The 21,759-nt window shown below is 41.9% G+C and overlaps 1 protein-coding gene across 2 annotated transcripts in view; it reads right to left on the bottom strand.

Annotated features, from left to right (window-relative positions):
* PHF2 (PHD finger protein 2) overlaps positions 1-21,759 on the bottom strand; it is a 305,842-nt gene that overhangs the window by 157,347 nt on the left and 126,736 nt on the right. For both annotated transcript variants that reach the window (XM_088472727.1, XM_088472726.1), the window contains exon 2: positions 7,654-7,739. In XM_088472727.1, the coding sequence (XP_088328853.1) occupies positions 7,654-7,739 (86 nt within the window). The remainder of the gene's footprint in view (positions 1-7,653; positions 7,740-21,759) is intronic.

A 21,759-nucleotide genomic window follows, 5' to 3' on the forward strand; every position in this document is an offset into this window, starting at 1 on the left:
ATCAAGTATCAACTATTCTTACTTCAGCCAGTGGCTGAGCCAACTATCAGCTATCAATTCTTACTTCAGCCAGTGATTGTATCAATTATCAACTTCAATGCTCAAGGGGTAACCCAACCACCATCTTTGCACAGTCCTCAACTCTATTTATCACTCAGTTTTGAGCCAGCTAGCTGGATGCAACCTTTTAGCCCTTAACTAGATGAAAAAATAAATATTGTGAGCTGTGAGGTGGTCAAAATTGACTGGAAACGAGTTGAAATAAATGTTATTGAGGTTAATAATACCGTAGGAACAAAAAAATGCCCATTTTATGTGATTTTAGCTGTTTTTATGATTTTAAGAAAAAATCCAGATCCAAAACCAAAACCGAAAAACAAAACACGGAGGTGAGGTTTTGGCAAAACCAATCCAGATGCAAAACCAGGGGAGATCCAGATCCAAAACCAAAACACGGGGGTCAGTGCACATCTCTAATCACTGGCATTCTCACCTAACCAGGTCGAAGCTCAAGCATTATAGCACAGCTACTAGGGTCTAATGCCAAATAAGAAACCATTTTGAACGAGCACAGAGGTAAAGATTCTTATATAGACAATGAATGGGGAGGGGTGAACTGTAAAACGAGAGACAGAGAGAGAGCGACAAAGAGAACGCAAGAGCAAGCGATGGGGAAAGTTCCTCAATAAACTGCCAGACAATTGCCAGAACATATATACTCAGCCCAGAACAATAGTAGGATACAGAGCAGATGAAAAATTTAGCTACTGACAACAACAGAAAGGACAGAAGGAAAAACAACACGATCATACTAGCTTATAAAGCCAACTGGTAAACAGATAACAACAAACCGCATTCATCGGAGGCCCAGAGAGAAACATATATCCAGTAATGCTGCAAAAAGCAATGAAATGAGTGACTACAAACATTAGTTACCAAAAGAACACACCTTATCTCACTTGAATCCACTAGGATCAGAGCAATATCAAAGAGGACAACAACAAAGACATTTTCATATATGATCCGAGCATTACAAGCTTCACTTATCAATGTTTTGTTAATATTCTGCCCCTACACAGCATCTGTAGCCTGTAAACTCTATTTTAGTATGTGAGCCCCTAAGGCTCCCTTTGCTTAGTTGTAGTACTATATAGGGCCATTATGTTTGCTAGTAGTTGTAGTATTATGGATGCCCTGCAAAAGAAGATTTGATGTAATGCAGATAGTTGTTTAGTGCAGAGAAAGAAGCTGCACTCAGAGGAATATCGATCAAATAAACACAAGTCGCATAAGAGAGAGGCAAACAAAGCCGTAATGGACAAGGCAGAGCAGGTGAATTGTAAACAAAGGCAACAGAGCATTTTAACACTAGACAATATGGGAGATCTAAAAGGCAACACAGTCACGCAAGACAAATACAGAAGGAAGCCTGTGACAAGGTAATGCAGAATGAGCCAGGCTACCTGTATGCCCCTGGGACCATGTAATCACTTATCGCTGCATATAATTACTGGATGTGGTAGATATAGGTGATTGACAGTCTGCTGCCGTTTCTGGGCAGGAACGGGGTGGCGACGGCCTCGGCTTCCCAAAACGGAGGCGTGTTGTCGCCATTTGGGGGGAAGAAAAGAGGCCAGGATATCCGTCGGCTGACAGAGATTTCCTTCCCCCTTTTCCTGAACTGCAATGGCCGGCCTAAGTGACCTCATGGTCACTCAGCCGGCCGTGGATCACGCAGGTTATATTAATTGACCTCAGTATTTGTATATATCAGTGTTGGTACTTGTAAAAGACGCTAAAGAAGTGTGTCCATGGTAGAGAACGAAGGATTCCCATTCGGCAATATCAACTAAAGACAAGTTGCGTAGTCATGAGTGCTTGGTCTTACAACAGAGAGTTGAGTTGAGGTACACCCAATTGCACTGATCTCGCACATCAGTCCTTCACAAGTTATGGTACCTAGCACCATATAGGTAGCCATTGGTGACATAGGGAATCAGATAGCCCAGTTTTAAAACTGGCTGCTGGGAATGCTGAATAATCCTGTGACTGTTCTTTAAACATACTACTAAAAGAATGCATGATGCGGAGATCATCTCTTGTTGTCCCCCAACAGCAAGAAGAAAGAAGGCTGGATAATATACAAGAAAATATAGGCAAGATCAAATGAGGCAATCAAGAAACCAAATTAAATCTACATGAACACCTTGTTATTAGTAAGTAAATTAATGAATTGTGTTGGGAGAGAAGAATATGGGGGTGCTCACTGCACTTAAAAGAGTAGAAAATTGGCATAAATCTAAAGGGAGCAATTTTTTGATTTTGAGATTGCAGCTGTTACAAAGAGCAAAAACGAAAAAAAATTAATTTAATTTTAGGTTTATTTTAGTTATTCATTTGCTGGTACCTTTCCATACATTTTACCTTGCACGGTGTTATATTTTTCCCTATCAGCAGTTTTTAAAACTAATGTTGGTCACACACCAGAACAACTTTCCTCCAACCATCCAACTAGTTGGTTGATTGGAATAAATAAAAATCCGGTATTGTATGGAAGCAAATGACAATCAGTAATTTGCACCCAAACACCAGAAAACACGAGAAAGGTAATTCAGGCAAATTGGTTAAATCGTTTTTCCGGTGTTTGGGAGCAAATGTCTGATTGTCATTTGCTCCCATGCATTACCGGATTTTCATTCCAATCAACCAACTAGTGGATGGTTGGAGGAAAGTTGGCCTGGTGTATGGCCAGCTTAATTCTCTCCCCATGCCTTAAATAGTATACTTGCTAAACAAATTTGGCGTGATGATGTCAGTTGCGCGACATGCCTGTCTTCAGCCGGTATGACACTTCCGGGACGCGGCATCTCGCACGCAATAGGTGATGTATGCTACAGGTGAGTACCATTGCTCAATTCAGGTTGGCGCCCACTTCTCTTTAAATATGGCTTATTGTTATGTTCTGATTGTGCACATGATGAAGGTGTAGGAACACCGAAACGGCCTTTGGGCCATTGACCTTTATTGCATATTGTCACCAGGCTGTTGCTAAGTATACATGTTACCATCTCCTGCATTAATGTTATGCATAGCTGCCTTTATTGCATATCTTTACCTGGCTGCTGCTAAAGTATACATGATGCCTTAATACATTTGTGACATGCAGTTTTGATGGATTTTTATTTGGCTGTACTTTATAATAAATTATTTGATCACTATTTGTATTAAGATGGCATGCTTGTCTCTCATTTCCGTCTTCTTTGATACTGAAAATAAATAAATATATATAAATATATATATATATATATATATATACACACACACACACATACACTGAGTGAGAAGAAGCTGCATGCAGTCAGCCAAACATGGTGCATCATTCCAGGTTTCCTTAAAGTAGTTTTACTGCTGGTTCTAAACCAGCAGTAAATTCTACTTTCAAAAAAACCTGGAATGATGCATCGTGTTTGGCTGACTGCATGCAGCTTCTTCTCACATCAATATTTTTATTGAATCTTCATGTGAGCACCCAGGTATCATACATATTGAGGAGCATTGAGTGCCAGGCCAGTGGACTATATATATATATATATATATATATATATATATATATATATATATCCCTTGAAACAGTAGCTCAGGTGAGCATGCAAAGGTCTCTAACCTGAGATACGGCAGCAAAATGAAGTTAATCTAAAACATTTTCTGCTTGTCATTATTCATTTATAATTATTAAGTCCGTAATGAATTGTGTGACATAGTTTGAGTGATGTCGGCGAATGATCAGAATCTTAATTCAGTACGATAAGTGTGTTACACTGTTGCTGCCTGTGTCTATAGAGAATAAGGCAGAGAAGACTGTCCTTGAACTGTTGGAGAGCTTGCTAGATATTCATTAAAACATACAAAAGGTATAAATAAGAAAAAAGCAATCTGAACATTTTGAAGCATTGTCATAATCCGATGACATATATGACATAATATTGTGACTGACAGACTCTCCAGTTCTGCAGACGACCTTGTAGACAATTGAAATTACAAGAATTGGTTGAGTAGATAAGTAATTCCACCATGTGTCTGACAAAACAATGAAATGATTTTATTCCCAGACATATCCAGTGGCAAGGGCCACTTTTCATGCTACTTTCATGTAAATATACCAATTGTGGCAATAGACATGACAATCCAAGGTCAACAATAATAATAAGCCCATGGGCTGGGCTTTATAACAGGATTATGTGCTGCTGGATTTTACAGTAGTTTTAATATGGTAACTACTTAGTCTGGCAATGCAGTACATAAATGTTTACACAAATACAAACCAATCAAACTTGGACATTGATCTACCAGAACAAACTGTACACAGTACCTATAACTAGTAGTGCAAAAATCTAGACATTTGCCTTAATTGGGAGTCATCTGTAAACCTTTAGTGCAACAAAGGAAATGTTCAGGTGACATTGTGACATCAAGAAATTGTATTTGTGGAACATACACCTACTGTTAAGGGGAAGTGCATAGCTTTATGCTGCAAGGTGGCTTCCATTGCAAAGTGAGCAGAGCTTTTGTGAGATGATGGGCAGATGGTAGACCGTGCACATTTGCGGGGAAGGCAAAAAGAGATTCAGGTATACAGTACGTGCCAACTACAATAAGGTCCTGCAAGTGTAATTGTGAACAGATGCATATACGCCAAGAGATGCATATACGTCTGTCCGAGCAAGTCCACTTGTGGGTAGCCGACCACAGGTGCAAATACATGCGGATGATGATGTCCATCAGCACTAGTCACTCCTAATTAGTAATTCTTTGTGGATTGGAAGTGTTATTCACATATAAAAAATGTAGAACACCGCACAAATTCTATTCGACAACCACCCTATAAACATACAATCATTATTTGGATTGGAAGTGTGCAAGCATATTGACAGCTGGGAAATGGTAGCATCTGAGCTAGACGCTATATCATAGTGTGAAATTAAAATTGCATAGTACTTTGTGACCTGATGCTTCTACACAAAGGGACAGTGAGACCTCTTGTGGCTCCAAAAGTAACATGCTGGTCACTACTGCTCCAGCAACCCTTTCTGTCCTTCAGAACTGATGTGAGACAGAGCCCTAAGAAATGTGCAATACTCCTAAATTCTCAGCAAGAAGAGTTAACATGAGAAAAAAAAAAAATATTGAGAAATTGGTAAAGAAAAACAATAAAATTTTTACAATAGATCTATTTTCTTGTTTTTTTTAGCTTACAGTATCAGAGGTAAGAAATTGCAATGTAATTCTATACAATTGCTTCAATTTCTGTATGTCTACAAGATTTTATTAACTCATAATAATTATAGGGAACTATATTTGCACTGACCAACTCCATAGGCAACACCTAAAACATCTCATCTTCACGAAGACTACTCCCCTCTCCTATAACTATCCTGTTCTGCCCTGATCTAGTTGCATCTTTCTCATGTCAGCCTTACAAAGTAGCTGCAGTAACCACATCATAATCTTCTGAAAACCATACCTTATCCATGGCAGACCAAACAGACCATCTACCCGCTGAGGTGCTCCTGCACTGCTGAGCAGCACTGGAGGAAGTCTCACTTCAACATGGACATTCATCCTTTCATCTTATAACACTACCCCTTCAATCAACCCGACTTCTCTAATATCCACAATGTCTTCCGACACGGACTGCACTTGGCCTGCTTTAACTCGCTTAACTGCTCACTCGCATCACCCACTTCCCTCCTCACAGCCATGACTTTGCCACCTATTTCACATGATATCTCCTCATGACAGGCCCCAGACACAGTTCTTTCTCCCCAGTAACCATTAATGAGGTCTCTGCAATCATCTCACCATCTAACCCCACAATCTGCCCCTTCGACCCTATTCTGTTTCAACTGCCTGCTCTACTGACACATTACCATCCTCCTTTATACATGTTCTTATCACCAATCCAAGAAACAATCTATTCACCAACCATCTCACTTTAACCATAAACCTATTTCTACCCTCTCCGTGCCTCTGAGAAGCATGTGTACAACCTATCCACCTAGACTTCTATCACAAAAGTGATCGACCATCTACTTACAGCAAAATTTTACAAACACTTTCATGCTTATCCATACTGCTGAACCTCTGCTTCTCTTGACAACAACGATCTATCTACTATACCTGAATAGTCTCCCCCAATCTTCAAATACTCTTCACAAGAGCCTTCCTTCCCATCTATACCACTCGCACTCACAGCATACTTGCTTACTTTTGAAAAAGCATTTCAGGGAAATTGCAACACCTATGAGCACGGCGTTAAAGTGGACGTGTACTGCTACATCATACTTGACCATACAATTTGACTTCTATCCAAATGAAATGAGCCCCAAAGCAATGAGTAAAATCTATTTGTTGACGAAAACACACTGATACTTTCAGGGGTTGCTCATGTATTGTGTTGTATAAGGGGTTCCATATAAGTGGACAAGAGAAACCTTATATGAAAAATGCATGTGCCAATGCAAGGAAATGGCACGGATTATACCATCTGAATGTATATATCTCTGATTTGTGTTTGTTTTTTTCCAAGTACATACAGTAACAGCTACATAATGTGGGTAAGGTGCAACCAGGGAGATTGCTAGACTCTTCAGGAAGTCATGGAGATTGCTAGACTCTTCAGGAAGTCAGGGAGATTGCTAGACTCTTCAGGAAGTCAGGGAGATTGCTACTATTTCAGGGAGTCTCCATGAGGATCAGGGAGAATTCGCAAGTATGGTACACCAATGCTATGGTCACAATCTGTGTCAAACTCCTCCGGTCCTAGTTTTGCCCATTTCCAATTAGATTGTAAGTTCCCTCACAAGCAGAGTCCTTCCCATCCTTTGCTTTCACAACTGTGTTTACAAGTAGCACTGGCAATCAATCACACACTATCAGCAAAAACAGCAAAAAAAACACTAAAACCCAATAAAAAAAAATGTGCACAAGCTGCTAAAGAAAAACACATATTTTGTTTGCAGGCCTTTAAAAGTTTTCAAATTATTTCTGTTCATGCCAATGAATACACATCTTCTCAGATCCCTTAAAAAACATCTAGTATTGACAGACTGGCACCTGATCTATATTTAATTTGTACACCCCTGATACGTGGGCACACATAGGATAATTAATGTTGAGTCTATCCTGGCCTTTCATACAAAGCTCAGTATGAACCAATAAACCTTAGAGGAAAAAGTGAGAAAATCAACAGACAAAGTGCAAACATATTCTGCAACAGCAGGAACATCAGCGACAAATGTTTTATCCCATTATCACACAATGACATAAATGAAACAGACAAGTCTAGCACCTGCGTTTATGTGTACTGGTATCTTTAAGCTGAAAACAGACTACCTGCACAGGAATGAGCATGTAATTTTTACTTTTCCTACCACCATTAGTGACCTCACAAGAACTCATTACTTATTCTTTGCTCAGTAAAGATCACAGCAGTTTGTAATGACTATCCTGAGCCTAATAGGACAAATCTGAATCTAGTGCTGCCGTGTTAAATTGAGAGACTGTGTTCATTAATCCAGACATTGTTAAATGAGCAGCATTTTTCTATGTTCATTTGTTTCAATTGTACAGACAATATAAGCGATGGGTACTCACATGTAGACTTCCCATGGGTTTTTTCACAGTTCGGACAGTGGTAGATATCGATATCGGGGGCTTCATCTTCGTCCACACCAACACAGCTGCAAAATAAGTACACACACGTTTATTCTTCTGTTTTGTGCCCTATTTTCCAGTGTTACTTTCTATCGCTATTGTTCTCCCAACAGCACAGACTTTGCATGAAGAGGCCACTAAACATAAATAGGGATTAAGCGCCCAGTAAAACGTCTTTCTCCCAGTCATTTAACATCTCACCTTCTAACATAGTGTCATATAATGGCATCTTGTCATTTCAAAGCACTCCAAGATTCTCCCTTGAGTAGCACTGGAGAAGCATGCCTTTAATACATATAAATAGCTATATAGGCATAGCTAGAGATGCACAATTATCCAAAGCGGTGAGCACATAACCGAGTAATTATCAGCACAACAGTGATGCTCTTAAAAAGAATATTATGTTTATTGGCCAATATATTTAGCTCAAGAGAACAAAAAGGTGACATCTTGGCCACAAGACACGATAAAGACATGATGTGGGATTACATACACACATGTCACCTATTTCCTTATTTTCAAAATGTGCCAATGTTAAAATCTTGTGATAAATAAACCAAAAACTTTCTCAACTTAAAATGTTTGAAAAATAAAATAAACTCCAGCTAATTTGTCCCATTTACCATTAAAACACAATTGCAATTTGACCTTCTTCCCATAGAAGGAGCCAGCTAAAGAAGATGATGTTAGTTCCCATTGGCAAGCTCCAAAAACTTTCATATTTCGGAGCTTGATAAACAGCAGAACCGCAACGTCCCTATACATTGTATGAGGACTCTGTTCTATTCCGTTAGTTCCCAAAATGCCTTAAACAGTATATCTGCAACATCTGCTGTGTTAGAGGCTTAATAGCCTCTTTACATAATGTAGTGCTAATCATGTTAAAACTGCTGCTTCTGCATGATTACCGGGGCAAATAGGGATGATAACTAGGCCACCAAGCGTGATATGGTGCACAAGAATCAACGCAAAGGGTGCAAATGCAGGTGCATGCCAGGAAAATACTTCTTGTTCTTGCATGTAGCACACAAATCCTGGTAAGCATTATTTTACACTGCGATTTAGACTGGAGCCAAGTTGCCCCTTTATAACTTTATTGGTACACTACAAATTTGCCACTTCCCCCACAGCGCAAGGTTCAAATCTGCACGTTCCAGATGGATTTATTCTAAATGAGACCCAATATCGTGAAATGTGACCTCAGTTCCTCAGCAACCAAGAAGAGTTTTAAAATGAACAAGGAAAAAAAAATGTACGTTCCCTATAAAAACTAAATGCATGCTCGTTTATTTTGCTCCTGAATATCAGGTAGCCCTCCCTGACTCCCAGGAGAGCAGGCCACTTCTCTTTCTTTTAAAGTGGGTGGGTGTTGATAATGCAATTTATCCCATCAGGCCCTAGCTCAGGCTATACAAGGATGTGAATCATCTCGCGCACAAAGCCATGGGCAGGGCCTGATAATACATAACGCAGCATCATGCCTCCGAATTTCTCTCCATAGTAGTAGGCAAACATGACTAGATGGATTTACCAGTTATTTGTCACTTCCATTCATTATAGCAGTATTTATTATACAGTACATTGTCAAAGTGCAGTTAGTTATAAAAGTAATTTAATATACGCATCTTCCACAACTATCCTAGAAAATATGTTGCAGTGTGTCTGTGTGGAAGGCGTTTGAATACAATTATACATATATATGTTCAGAGGCGCTTTCTTCTACAAAATCTGTCTCTGACACACACATATGCTGCAGACACAAAACAACCCCCCAAAATGACAGGTAATATTTTTCTCTTGTTAGAAAAAAACCCCAAGTCTGTTGTATCTTCCCCCACAGTGCTTCCAGGAGTGTGTTAATCAGAGATCAGTGCAGCAAATGAACTCACAATGAGGGATTTAATAGGCACAGTAACACAGAGCCGGGAGGCATGCATGTAAAATCAGGTTTTCCAGGAACTATATATAGACGATGTGTATCATCATTAAATCTATGGAAATTAGGCACACATATGAATCTATAATGAACTCATCAACTACTTTGAGAACCCCCAGGACATTCTATCACCCCTTCCTTATTTCTTGTTTTATGTATTGTACAATGAACGGAGAATTAAAGAATTGCACAGGTGTAATTTGAGAGTAGATACAAAATGGTTGTAGTCTGTAGTAGCACATTATGAGACAAAATAATGACGTATAATAGAACTAAGTGGCAGTCTGGCCCAGTTAAAGGGTACGCTAGGAATTGAATAAAATGCAATATGAATCCGTAAAAGTCCATCTCTAACACACATTTCCCTACACACCACCACGCCGTGCATAAGAATGGGTTAACAGGCAGTTATCAAATGCAATTCACTTCTTATTGGTTACTGCAGAAATATTTGAATATGTTTTCCCAGGAGTCATTTTAAAATGAAAGATTATTAATTTTGAGGAACATTGCGATGTGGATTATCAAAGGAAGGGATCTGATTAAGGCCTCTACATCAGAGATGTCCATATGGAGCTCGCTATAAATAGCAGATATTTCTGTGTAACTGTTTAACATATATCATATAATGTGTGTGATAGGCACCAAAAGGAGGAGAGATGTGAAGATCCTGGATGATCCTTCTACCCCGGTGGCACTTCCTCATGCGGACCGTGCTAATTGACAAAACTGTGGGTTTCGAAACAAATCAATGCAATTTGTCAGTCCCTCTGGCTCATCTGGAGATAAATATACTAGAGACGAACACTGTTTTGTATCCAAAGCTTGTTGATTATCTGACCTGAAACCCACAGGACAAATTTCCATCTTAAAAATAAAATCTTTCCATTAAAAAAGAAGAAAAAAAAAGCAGGTTTCATTTCTATTATTATACTGCAAAGTGGCAAAAGTCATGGCATAGATGCCCAGTATCGTGTAGGGCCCCCTTCTAGTCCAGCAACTCGACGGAAGACCTCTGGAGAGATGCTGACCCATGCAGTCTGGATAATTTCCTACAGTTCCCTGAAACTTGTAGGTGCAGGTTCTTGAGTGCGAATGGACCTCTCCACCATGCCTCATAAATGCTCTATTGGGTTCATGTTGGGTGAATGTGGTGGCAACAACATTCATCAGAACCCTCCAGAATGCTCCTCGAACCAAGTCTGAACAACTTGGGGCCAATGACACGGTGCATTATCCTGCTGGAATATTCCATCATTGTGGGGGCATATGAAGTCCATGAAGAGCATGGTCATCAAGCAGTCAATGGCATGTTCAGGCGGACCAGCGGACCCAACCCAACAGCCTGCATGGTGCCTTGTTAACAACTGGGGTCCATGGCCTCATGGGGTCTGCGCCACACCCGAACCCTACCATCAGCCCGAAATAACTGGGACTGTGACTTATTGGACCACACCACATGTAGCCAGTCCTCCAGGGTCCAAGGTGAGGCGCTGTGTCCGGTGTCGTAGTGTTAACATGAGCCCATATCCCATGGAAGCTAAAGAACGCTGCACTGACTGCTGGATATGCTTCTGGTACCTCCTGCATTGAATGTGGATGTGATTGGAGCCGGTATTACTTGTCTGTTACCACGAAAAATTCGGGCCAGATGCCGCTAGTCACGATCATTGGTCGGCCACTGCAATGTCCACATTGGGTGGTAATGCCTTTCGTGAGGTATTCCTGGTACACACGTGACATCGTAGATCAAGGAATATTAAATGTCCGTACAACTTCAGAAATTAAAATGTCCCATCAGTCGCGAACCCACTATCATGCCCTGTTCAAGCTCTGATAATTCACATCACCTTGACATGAGCAGCCTAGCCGGTGTTCAAACTCAGTCACGAGATGTCAGATTACAACGGATGCAGTTCTGGGCATTTCCACAATGTCAAAGTACGATGACGCCACCTACCATTACCTTTACATAGTGCCAGAAGCTTGCAAGGTGTGCCGTGAGATGCCAAGGTGATGTTAATCACGCCACCATTAGCCCATGTGGTGACATGAATGACACCCACTTACATACTTAACTACTTTTCATAAGTGTCGAAAGCAAAATTTTAAAAGTATGAAATTCAGGTTCTGTATGTTTTGTTGACCATCATAACGTTGACATTCATTATTTGGACACCATAATGTCGATTGGTAGAAAATGTCAACATGTTCAGAATGTTCACAACCACAAAGTTGACGAATTTTTTTTAACAATGTGGTCATTATGCCAGTCAATATTATTGCGTCAGACCTTATGATTGTCGACATAATGACTACATACCTGATTTTGGGCCTGATTCAGAGCTGCAAACAATGCTGATGTTCACGTAGTTGAGCAAATTTTTGCAACGGCGCAGGCCCAAAAATATCTATAAACCCGTAAACCGCATGCGGTACACAGAGTGTACGCACAATGACGCTGTTACAATCGGGACAGACGGTATCAGAATAGTTGTGTAAAAGTGATGGGGCGTTCCAGGGCGGTGACTGGGAGGTGGCCGTAAAATTGGTCCGTCTAGTCGGCGTGATATGGGAGTGTCGCTGGCGTGTCAGTGTAAGCGGCTGAGTTCCCAGACATACAGTTGCAGGCATAGGAGGACATAGTCAGACGGAGAAACGGCACCAGCCATAGGGCTTGTGCAAGTTTCCTTGGTGCAACCGATGGTGTCAAATAAGGACGCACCAATCAGCATTACATTGTGCATGGGCACTAAAAGTGGGTGCCTCAGTCCTTGCACATTCGGTTACACGGCTGTGCACAAGGGAAGTAGCAGCGTTTGCATAAAGCCCTTTATGTGCCACAGACTACAACCACATTTTGTACAAGGCCTCACACTTTGAGCTGCCTATGTGCACACAATAATCCGGTACGTCCACTTTTCTCGTGTGACTTGTTTAAGCGCTGTACAATTACAAAAAACCACTGTCAGTCACCTAAATATGAGGATCTCACACAAAACCATTCTCTGCAGGACCAGCAAATGACCTGAAAACACATCTAAGCAATAACGTACAGGCAGCTTCCCAGTGATTAAATAAATGGAAAATCTAAAATCAGCGACCATGAAGAAAGACGTGTGCCATGTACAGATCATTTATGACATGAGAGCTGGCAAATTGTCAGAGCCAACTATTCTCCGTGTGTCATTTGTCTTATCTAGCTATAGGCCCCAAGATGGTGATCTAGGCTGTACCTGGCCTGGTCTCATTCTGAGGCGTACCAAGGTCACAAAGCACAAATGTGGTGTTTCTATCGGCTGATGTGATTAATGAGCTGGCCAGGACATCAGCGTTGTAAATTAATGAACATCACAAATAAAGTATTTAGACACACTGCAACTGGCAATATCTTATCACAGACCCATCTGAATGTGACAGGCGTGACAGATACACTACACAAATAAAGGATATTGAAGACTGCTCTGTCATTAACACCTGGGAAGTGCTGCTGTCTCTCTTCAACAGATAAGAATTGTGCACAACTCCATCTTCATGTATAAAATGCAGCTCATATACTCTTTATGTGCAGGGAATGCATGATGGACCTTGCTGAAACCCACAATAAGTACTAGAGACAATACAAGACTGACACTTGTGAATTAACCTTGTGCAGGAATTTTCGGGAGCTAGGAATTTAACATGAAACCTCAGAACCACATTGTCTCATTTTCTCTGCATTCAGCCTATATTACAGGTTGTAGGAGATATTTATAGAAACAGTTAAGGCAGGTACACACTATCAGATCTATTGCATGACGTGGACCGGAACATTGGCCGATATATCGATCCGATGTGGATCGGAGCAATATATTGTGCTCTATTGTGTGTGCACAATGGTCTGGCTGCACACCAGATGGGACGATGTAATGAATGACGACATGATGCTAAATGCAGCATGGAATGATATATTGCCCCTGTCGTACACCGGATTGTACAGTGTGTATGGCATGCGCAATATATCGTTCCATCAGTCGTGGTGTGGCTGGGTACACACATCATATAGTGTGTACCCAGTCCCAGCTTAACACAAGTAACTCTGTATAAAAATTATGTTAGCATCAACCAATCAGAAGTTTGCATTCATTTTCTAACTAGCACTACAAAAATTACACAATTTGATGACTTCTATGGGCAGCATCTTGTTTTCTAGCATTACCCATGAAAGAGTTTTCATTAATGGGACTACGAGGGATTTGCAAAAAGTTTCCGGATGCTCAAAAAGTATAACAAAGTAAACATTACATTTTTTCAAAGTATTTGCCAGAGGTGGCTATGCATGCGCTCAAACCACTTGGTGAAGCAGCTGGACCAGTCCAAAGCAGGTAAGTCTTCTACATGCTAGATGAAGGTCTCCACTGCAGCTTCCGGTGATACAAAACGAATGCCACGCATCTTGCGCTTGATTTGTGGGAACATGAAGAAGTCGCAGGGGGCCATGTCTGGACTGCACGGCGGATGACCAAGCTCCTGGATGCGTTCTTGGGCCAGAAAATCTGCCACTCTCCTGTACTTGTGGGCAGGTGCATTGTTGTGAAGGAGAAGAGAACCACGAGTGTGAGATCATGGATGGCGCCTGGAAATGGTTTCCAGCACTTGCGGCAAGCATTGGTTGGCATACCAGTCCCCAGTGACGGTGTGCTGCTACATGAGTGGACCGGTAGCTACATGACCTGTTTTGGCCACAAAAACAGCCACCATCTGCTTGGCCACAATGCGCTCACGTCGGAACTGCTATGGTGGCACACTTTCATTTGGGATCCACTGGACCAACTGTTGTTTGGTCTCGGGATCAAAACTGTAGATTCATCGCCACTGATGAACTCCCAGACACAGTTTGAGCAACTGCCATTAAACCTGGCCAGCATGTTGTGGTTCCATTTCACCTGAGCCTCCTTATGTTCTCAAGTAAACTAATGGGGCACAATCTATCCTGAGGTCCAATTTCAGCTGATTTAATCTCAGTTGTGCCTGAGTGATAAGATGGCCCTAACTGGATCCCTTATTAGGGGCTACTACATTTGGAACTTATGCTAAATTTTGAAAATATAAGCTGCACCCTGATTCGCCTATTCCACACCTTAACACACCCAGAATTCTAGTTGAAATGACACCCACTTTTGTGTAATCTTGAGGTCTGCTAACTGGGATACTTGTGAACTTTGGGCCTGATTCAGACCCACTCGCGAGCGGCTGTCCTCTCGCAAGTGGGTCGATGGTGTGCACTGCGCATGCGCATTACGGAGGGAGCTCCGTCGTGCGCATGCGCGAGTCGCGACGAGCGAGGGACTTTCCTTCGCTCGTTGTGTCTGATCAAAGGGGGCGTGCTGTCGATGTTGATTGACAGCACGCCCCCTTTGGTGGGCGTGCCTCCCAGACGGAGGCGTTCCCAAGGGAACGCCTACCGTCAGCAGCCGGCCCCACTGACATCACTAGTGATGTCAGTGGGAGTGATTTTGGCTCTGATAGAGCCAAAATCACTTCTGGCCTTCAGGTTGAGAAAGTCAACCGCAGGCTTCTGCTCGCACTGGCGACCATCATCCTGCACGCTCGTATAGGCTGTGGGTGGTGACCCACAGCTATACGAGCGTCCAGGAGGACGCTCCATATATATGGAGGTGGGCCCTGATTCAGAGCGAGCGCTCTGGTCAGAGCGTCCGGCTCTGAATCAGGGCCTTTGTATATAGGAGTTCAATATAATCCATGCTATATACACAATAGGAACAGTTACTGAAAATTACACACAATTTTTGCAGCAACAAACCTAGTACTGCCTAGACCAAGGATGAGAAAATTACCGAAAAGTGCCTCCAGCAGATGGAAAGCACAGGTAATGGCCACCAGCATAGGAGGGTGGTACTGATCAACAATGAATAAAAACCTGAAGGGATTCCAGCATATATAATAAGAGACGTGGTGATGTACTGGTCTATCAAAACCATACAGGTTGAGTCTCCCATACCCAAATATACCGAAATACGGAATATTCCCAAATACAGATTTTATTTTTTTTAAGCATTTAAGCACAACTTCGTTAGTGACACACCATTGTTTTCTGATTGTTCAATAGACACAAACTTTGTTTAAGGCACACAATTATTTAAAAAATATTGTATAAAATGACCTTCAGACTGTGTGCATAAGGTGTATAACATAAATAAATTTTGTGTATGTACACAAACTTTGTTTGATGCACAAAATTATTAAAAATATTGTATAAAATTACCTTCAGGCTGTTTGTATAAGGTGTATATGAAACATAAATGCTTTCTGTGTTTAGACTTGAGTCCCATCACCTAGAAATCTCATTGTGGTATGCAAATATTCCAAAATACAGGAAAAATCCGATATCCAAAATACCTTTGGTCCCAAACATTTTGGATATGGGAGACTCAACCTGTAATACTTTCAAAAACAAATATTTTTTTTTTTTTTTTTTTTTTAAATGCTATTTTACAAATGAAGGACAGTTGGAGACAATGTACAAGGCGGTGACTTAAACATTTAGGTAAAAACTGAATAGACTATGGATTTATTTGCCAGTCATGTTTCTTTTAACCAAATCATTGTACAATGCAGAGTAAATGACTTCCTACTTCCTCTCTGAAGTCATATGCTGAAAACAAGTGAACAGCTCACAGGAAAGGAAACAGAGGTGTCAATATGATTAAAGAGGTATCATGCTGCAGAGTGGTTTCTTATCAGTGTACTGTACAAGGTTTAATCATATTACATTGTCACGTATGGATAAAACAATGCAATAAAATATATATGCAGAGTCAGGAAATACCACAGACTATTCTGTGAGGGCGCTTTCCAACTCCATTCCAATACAATCAATGGTGTTATTATATCAAAGCATGTAATAAATGTATATAAAAGCATATAGTAAATGTTTATGCTGCTGAAGCCCAAGTTACATATGACGTTGCTGGAAATAACATTCATCATTAAACCCAACATAGCACAATGCACTTAATGGGGTCTGGATTTTGAGACATCCCGTCTTCTAAGCACTCATACAGTATTGTGATGTAAAGCAGTAGGGGGTCCTACATTTTCCACATACAGATGAGCTGAGCGCTCGCAACCGGGTTGCACAGCGCATGTGCACAACAGAGCCGGCTCCGTCGTGTGCATGCGCGAGACCCGGCTAGCGACGGGCAATCCGTCGCTCCATGTCTCGCACCAAAGGGGGCGAGCTGTCGATGTTGAGTGACAGCACGCCCCATTTGTTGGGCCGACTGGGGGGGTGGCTGCCCAAACAGAGGCGTTCCCGAGGGAACGCTTGCCGTTTGGGGGCGGCCCCACTGACATCACGAGTAATGTCAGTGGAGAGCTTCCGGCTCTGTTAGAGCCGAAAGCTCTCTGGGGCTTGCGATGAACGAGACCCTACCACAAGGGTCTCGTCGCAAGCCCGATGGTCGTGATGGTCTTGACCATCGCGACCATCATCATGGCCGCTCGCTATAGCTGTGGGTGGTCACCCACAGCTATGCGAGCGGCCAGGAGGCCACTCTTAAAAAAACCAGCGCCCGCCCTGATTCAGAGCGAGCGCTCGCTTTTTGCGAGCGCCTCTGAATCAGGACCACAGTGTCAATGACGGAGGGAGTCCGCTACAAAGCCCCAGTCGCACTGTGCATGTGACCCTATGGTTACCGCCGGGGGATGTAGAACGAATATGGATACAAAGAGAGAGGCAATTACCCTCCAATGGTGCGTCTTTGTAAACACAGTGGCAGAATAGCACCGCAGTCAATGGGCGTCTCTGTACGAATCTCATCTGCTGCGGCATTAGCATAAAGACGCTGTCGCGCTGCATAAAAGGACGCATACCCTCCACCTCTGAATCATGCCCTCAGATTGCACAAGGCATTTTTAAACCAGGTAAAGTGATCACCTGATTCAACACTCTATATACCCTGTCTCTATGGGGTCAATCCAATTAGGTGTGAGGTGCTATTTTATCTTCGAATTTGCCTCCAATTAGCAGCTCGCACTGAACCAGTCAGACTGAATTAGCATTTTTCCATTCGCTCCTCCCTGAGGGTGAGAGATGGAAAGCAAAAGTTTTATTTTAAGGTTAAAATGTCGGGACACTGTGCTGAACCCCTTGCGCCGAGGCTTGCTGCTTGAACAGAAACGACACGGTTCCATGTCCCCGAGCCCGTTTGGTACCAGGGTTATTCCCGGGACTGACACAGGTCGTCCGTAGTGTGAACAGAGTGACCCGAGTCACGCCTAAAAGGAGTTGATTGGCAGGCACAGTAGCACTTGGAGATGACATCATCTCAAAGCGTCCACTGTTAGACGGAAGACCCGGGTCCGGTGAGAAGGGTGACGACACGGGATTAACCCAGATCCACCCCAGGTGTGAAAGGGAGCAAGTATTGAAACCCCGGCTTCAACCCATGTTCAGTGTCCAGGGTTAAAGTTGGGGTATGTGCGTTAAAGGAGTATCTGTGTTTTTTTTGTTTTTTTTAAGTACTTGTATCCCCTTTAAAATGTACAAACTTGAAATCTACATTTATTATACATACTTTAATGTCTTACATCTTGGAATCTAAGTACACCCAGAAAATAGAGTGATGAAAACTCTGCAGCGCATTTATAGATCACTTTTACTGTGTCACCAAATTGTGTGCTGCTCTGACATTCTCTATTTGAAGAGTAAATGTGTGCTCGTCTTCTGAAGACCTAACCAAAAAAATCTGATCGAATAATAATACAGTACAAACAGTTGGAAGCAGAACACTAAAAATAACTTGCAAAACAAAAACAACGTTGCAAGTGATTTTGTGTTTAAACGCCTGCTGGGACTGTTTGCTAGACAGTAATGTGCAGCACTGCAGGATGGGATGTTTCATGTAAGCGCACACAGCTCATGTCATATCACACAAACAATATAGACACAAACAGTATAAACACAGATAAATAAAAATAATAATCTGCTACTGTGACAAAGCCAATGGAAAAAAAGACTATCCAGAGGTCCAATTTCAGTTGTGCCTGAGTGAAAAGATGGTTCTTACAAGGTCCCTTATTAGGGGCTAGGGAACACAATGTGTCTATTTCAGTCACACGTTATGCCGATATTAATGCAATTGAACAATGTTATTTCTCCTGTGCACGCATCGGAGACGCACCGCACGTCCCAATTTTGTTGGTACAGTCACAGATCAAATTTAGATGCACAATAGTAAAAATTCCTGGACAGTGATTGGGAGGTACAGTAACAGTGGGTGGCTAAAATGAGGCACGGAGATGTTACGCCTTAAGGGATTGTCGTGGGCGTGTAGATGAAAGCAGAGAAACTCAGATGGAGAAACTGCACCGAAATTAGGGATGGTGCACGAAACGGTATTTCAGCGTCTATGGACCCTGACAGTGGGATCGTCTGTCCTTGCACGTTCGGATACGCGGACATACCACAGGTAAGGACTTGTAGTTGACTCCCTCCGTATGGTAGAAAAAATAAAGAATGTTCATTTTAACTTTCAGGAGGTTCAATGCAACTAACAAAAATATATAATATATATTTAAGGATTGAGGCAATAAGTACCAACACAATTCTCTTTTCTCCATCGTCATCAGATGATGGCAGCAGCCAGTGGGAAAAATTGTTCTATTTATTTAAATGTTTTCTGGGAAAACAAAATAGAATATTGAGGAATTTTATTTATTTTTTCTTTCACTTTTTTGTGTTTTTTATATTTTTTTTCTGTCTGTCTATTTGTAGTTTGGGGTGTCTTTTGGGGTCCAGGCTTCAGGTCCACTGTATGTGTTAACTAGAGACAGATTAGTACATTTGTGCTGACAAACGATTTCTGTTAGCACAGTAGAAAATATTTGTTACCACTACATCCCACTAAATAGATCTAATGGGGAGTGAAAATAACTAGGGCAGGCTCCCTAAGTAAATGTCAAGTTTACTTCCGAGTGCTTTAAATAGAATGGTTTTGTTACAGAAGACATTTTAACACTTAAACAATTCTAATCACCTAAATCTTAGCATTCTTTAGAAACTTTGAAACATTAAGGCCATTGACAAACCCGTTTTACCAGCCAATTTGTAGTTGACACCCAGCACATGAATGGTGATCAATTTGTTAGCAATCAATATGCTACGAAGCCAACTGATGCTACATGCGCACAGATAATTCAACAACAACCTGATGCCAATGGACTCCTAAATTACACGTTAGACATAAATACAATTATGTCCTGGGCTAGTTTAACCTCTCGTGCTCAGTGAAGACAAACAAAACAGAATTGCACACAATACATTTGGCTCTCTACTGTAATATATCGAGTGACGCACGTGGAATCATGCCCTCTTCTATTAGACATGCTGCTGTCCTCCTTCCCTCCCAAAGGAGATCTTTTTGGCACAATAGAACCTCTCCAAACAGTAGAACCTAAAGCGTGGCCTGCAAACACAATGAAGCCTGGGCCTCTGGTGAGTGAACCTGCCACAAAAAAAAAAAGTACAAAATTCTGGAGAAGGTCGACCTCTCCAGACTACAAGTTATCAACCTAACCTGAGTGAAGTCATTAACATTTTTATTACCCATTTATTACTTTTGCACTCAAAACATTCCCTACCCTTGTCAAACAAAGTGCAAGTTTAAAAGCATGAACAAAATAAAAACAATAAAAAAAATATTTTCACTAGTTGCAATAAAAAAAAACATTGCGGTAAACGGTCATGTATACGATTCTTATTCAACTGTCAAAAATAGTTTAGGAAGCAATTCCCGGTGGTTTCATCAGTTCATCCTTCGGATAAAGTTGCAAGATTAAAGCCAAGAAACAGTGACTTGCTGAAAGTTTGTGCACACTCATATGAGTCAAACTATTGACACAAAATATGTTGCCATGTTATTTTTTAGCCTAAGCCCAACCCTAAAAATCATCAAAAAAAACAATGTTGAAATGTTAAATGTCGACCTTTTGAATTTGTTGACCTAAATACATGTCTACATGGGTTGGGTATGGGATGCCGGAGTTCAGGATGCCGATGGTCAGAATCCCGATGCCAGCATCCCGACAGGGTCACAATCCTGGCAGAAGGAGGTAAGTATACTCTCCATACCCTACCCATAACCCTCCCTCCCCTGCAGCCTGTGCCTAACCCCAATACTTACTGTTGGGATACCGGCGCTGGGATTCTGACGGGTATCGGGATTACGGCGCCGGCATTCTGAGCACCGGCATCCGGATAATAATTACATCACGTCAACATATTAGTGGTCGACCTAATGACCATGTTGACCTTCTGATTGTCGATATTCAGAATTTGCCGACCTTCTGAATGTCAACCAGACACCATACACACTAACCAATGGGCTGCACGATATGTCTGGTCAGAAAAACCCATTTAAATATTACACCCAGTTGCGATGTCATTTACAATGTTGCCTGCAGGAAAACATATCGTGCAGCCGTTAGGTCATCTGTACACACAATAACATGTGAATGATATATCTGTATGATAAATAGCAAAGGTCATGCTGTAATATATCTTGTGAAAGACATTGTTTACAGATATGTTGTGTGTACAGTACACACTTACAGATGGTCGGTACGAGATATCGCTTGTCGGCTGTACGAACAATATATCATCTTATGTGTACCCAGCATAATGCTGCTTGTTGCATGCCCATGTCTAAGCTTCAGAACTAATCCTACTGCTAAACTGAATATCTAACATCTCTGTATGTATGGTGACAACTGATAATCAGATAGTATCTGATGGGACCGGGCAGGGGCGTTTCTAGAGAGGAGGGGGCCCTTGTGCAGTCTCCTACGCGGGCCCCCTCCTCTCCGCCCCGGCAGCGCACTGAGCTGTGCGCGGCCAGCGCCGGAGTTATAGACTCTGGGCACTAGCCGTGGCCATTTTCCAGTCGTTTACAGCGCCGGACACCTGCGCTGACGTGGGACTCCGGAGAGGTAAGTAATATTATGGGTGCAAGGTGTGCGGTGGGCCCCCTTGTACCCAGGGTCCATGTTCCACGCACACCCTGCTCCCAGTATAGATACGCCCCCACACACGGTGGGATTTTTTAAAA

This window comes from Taudactylus pleione, unplaced genomic scaffold, assembly GCF_031769625.1.
Source record: "Taudactylus pleione unplaced genomic scaffold, aTauple2 ptg000128l, whole genome shotgun sequence".
Lineage (NCBI taxonomy): Eukaryota > Metazoa > Chordata > Amphibia > Anura > Myobatrachidae > Taudactylus > Taudactylus pleione.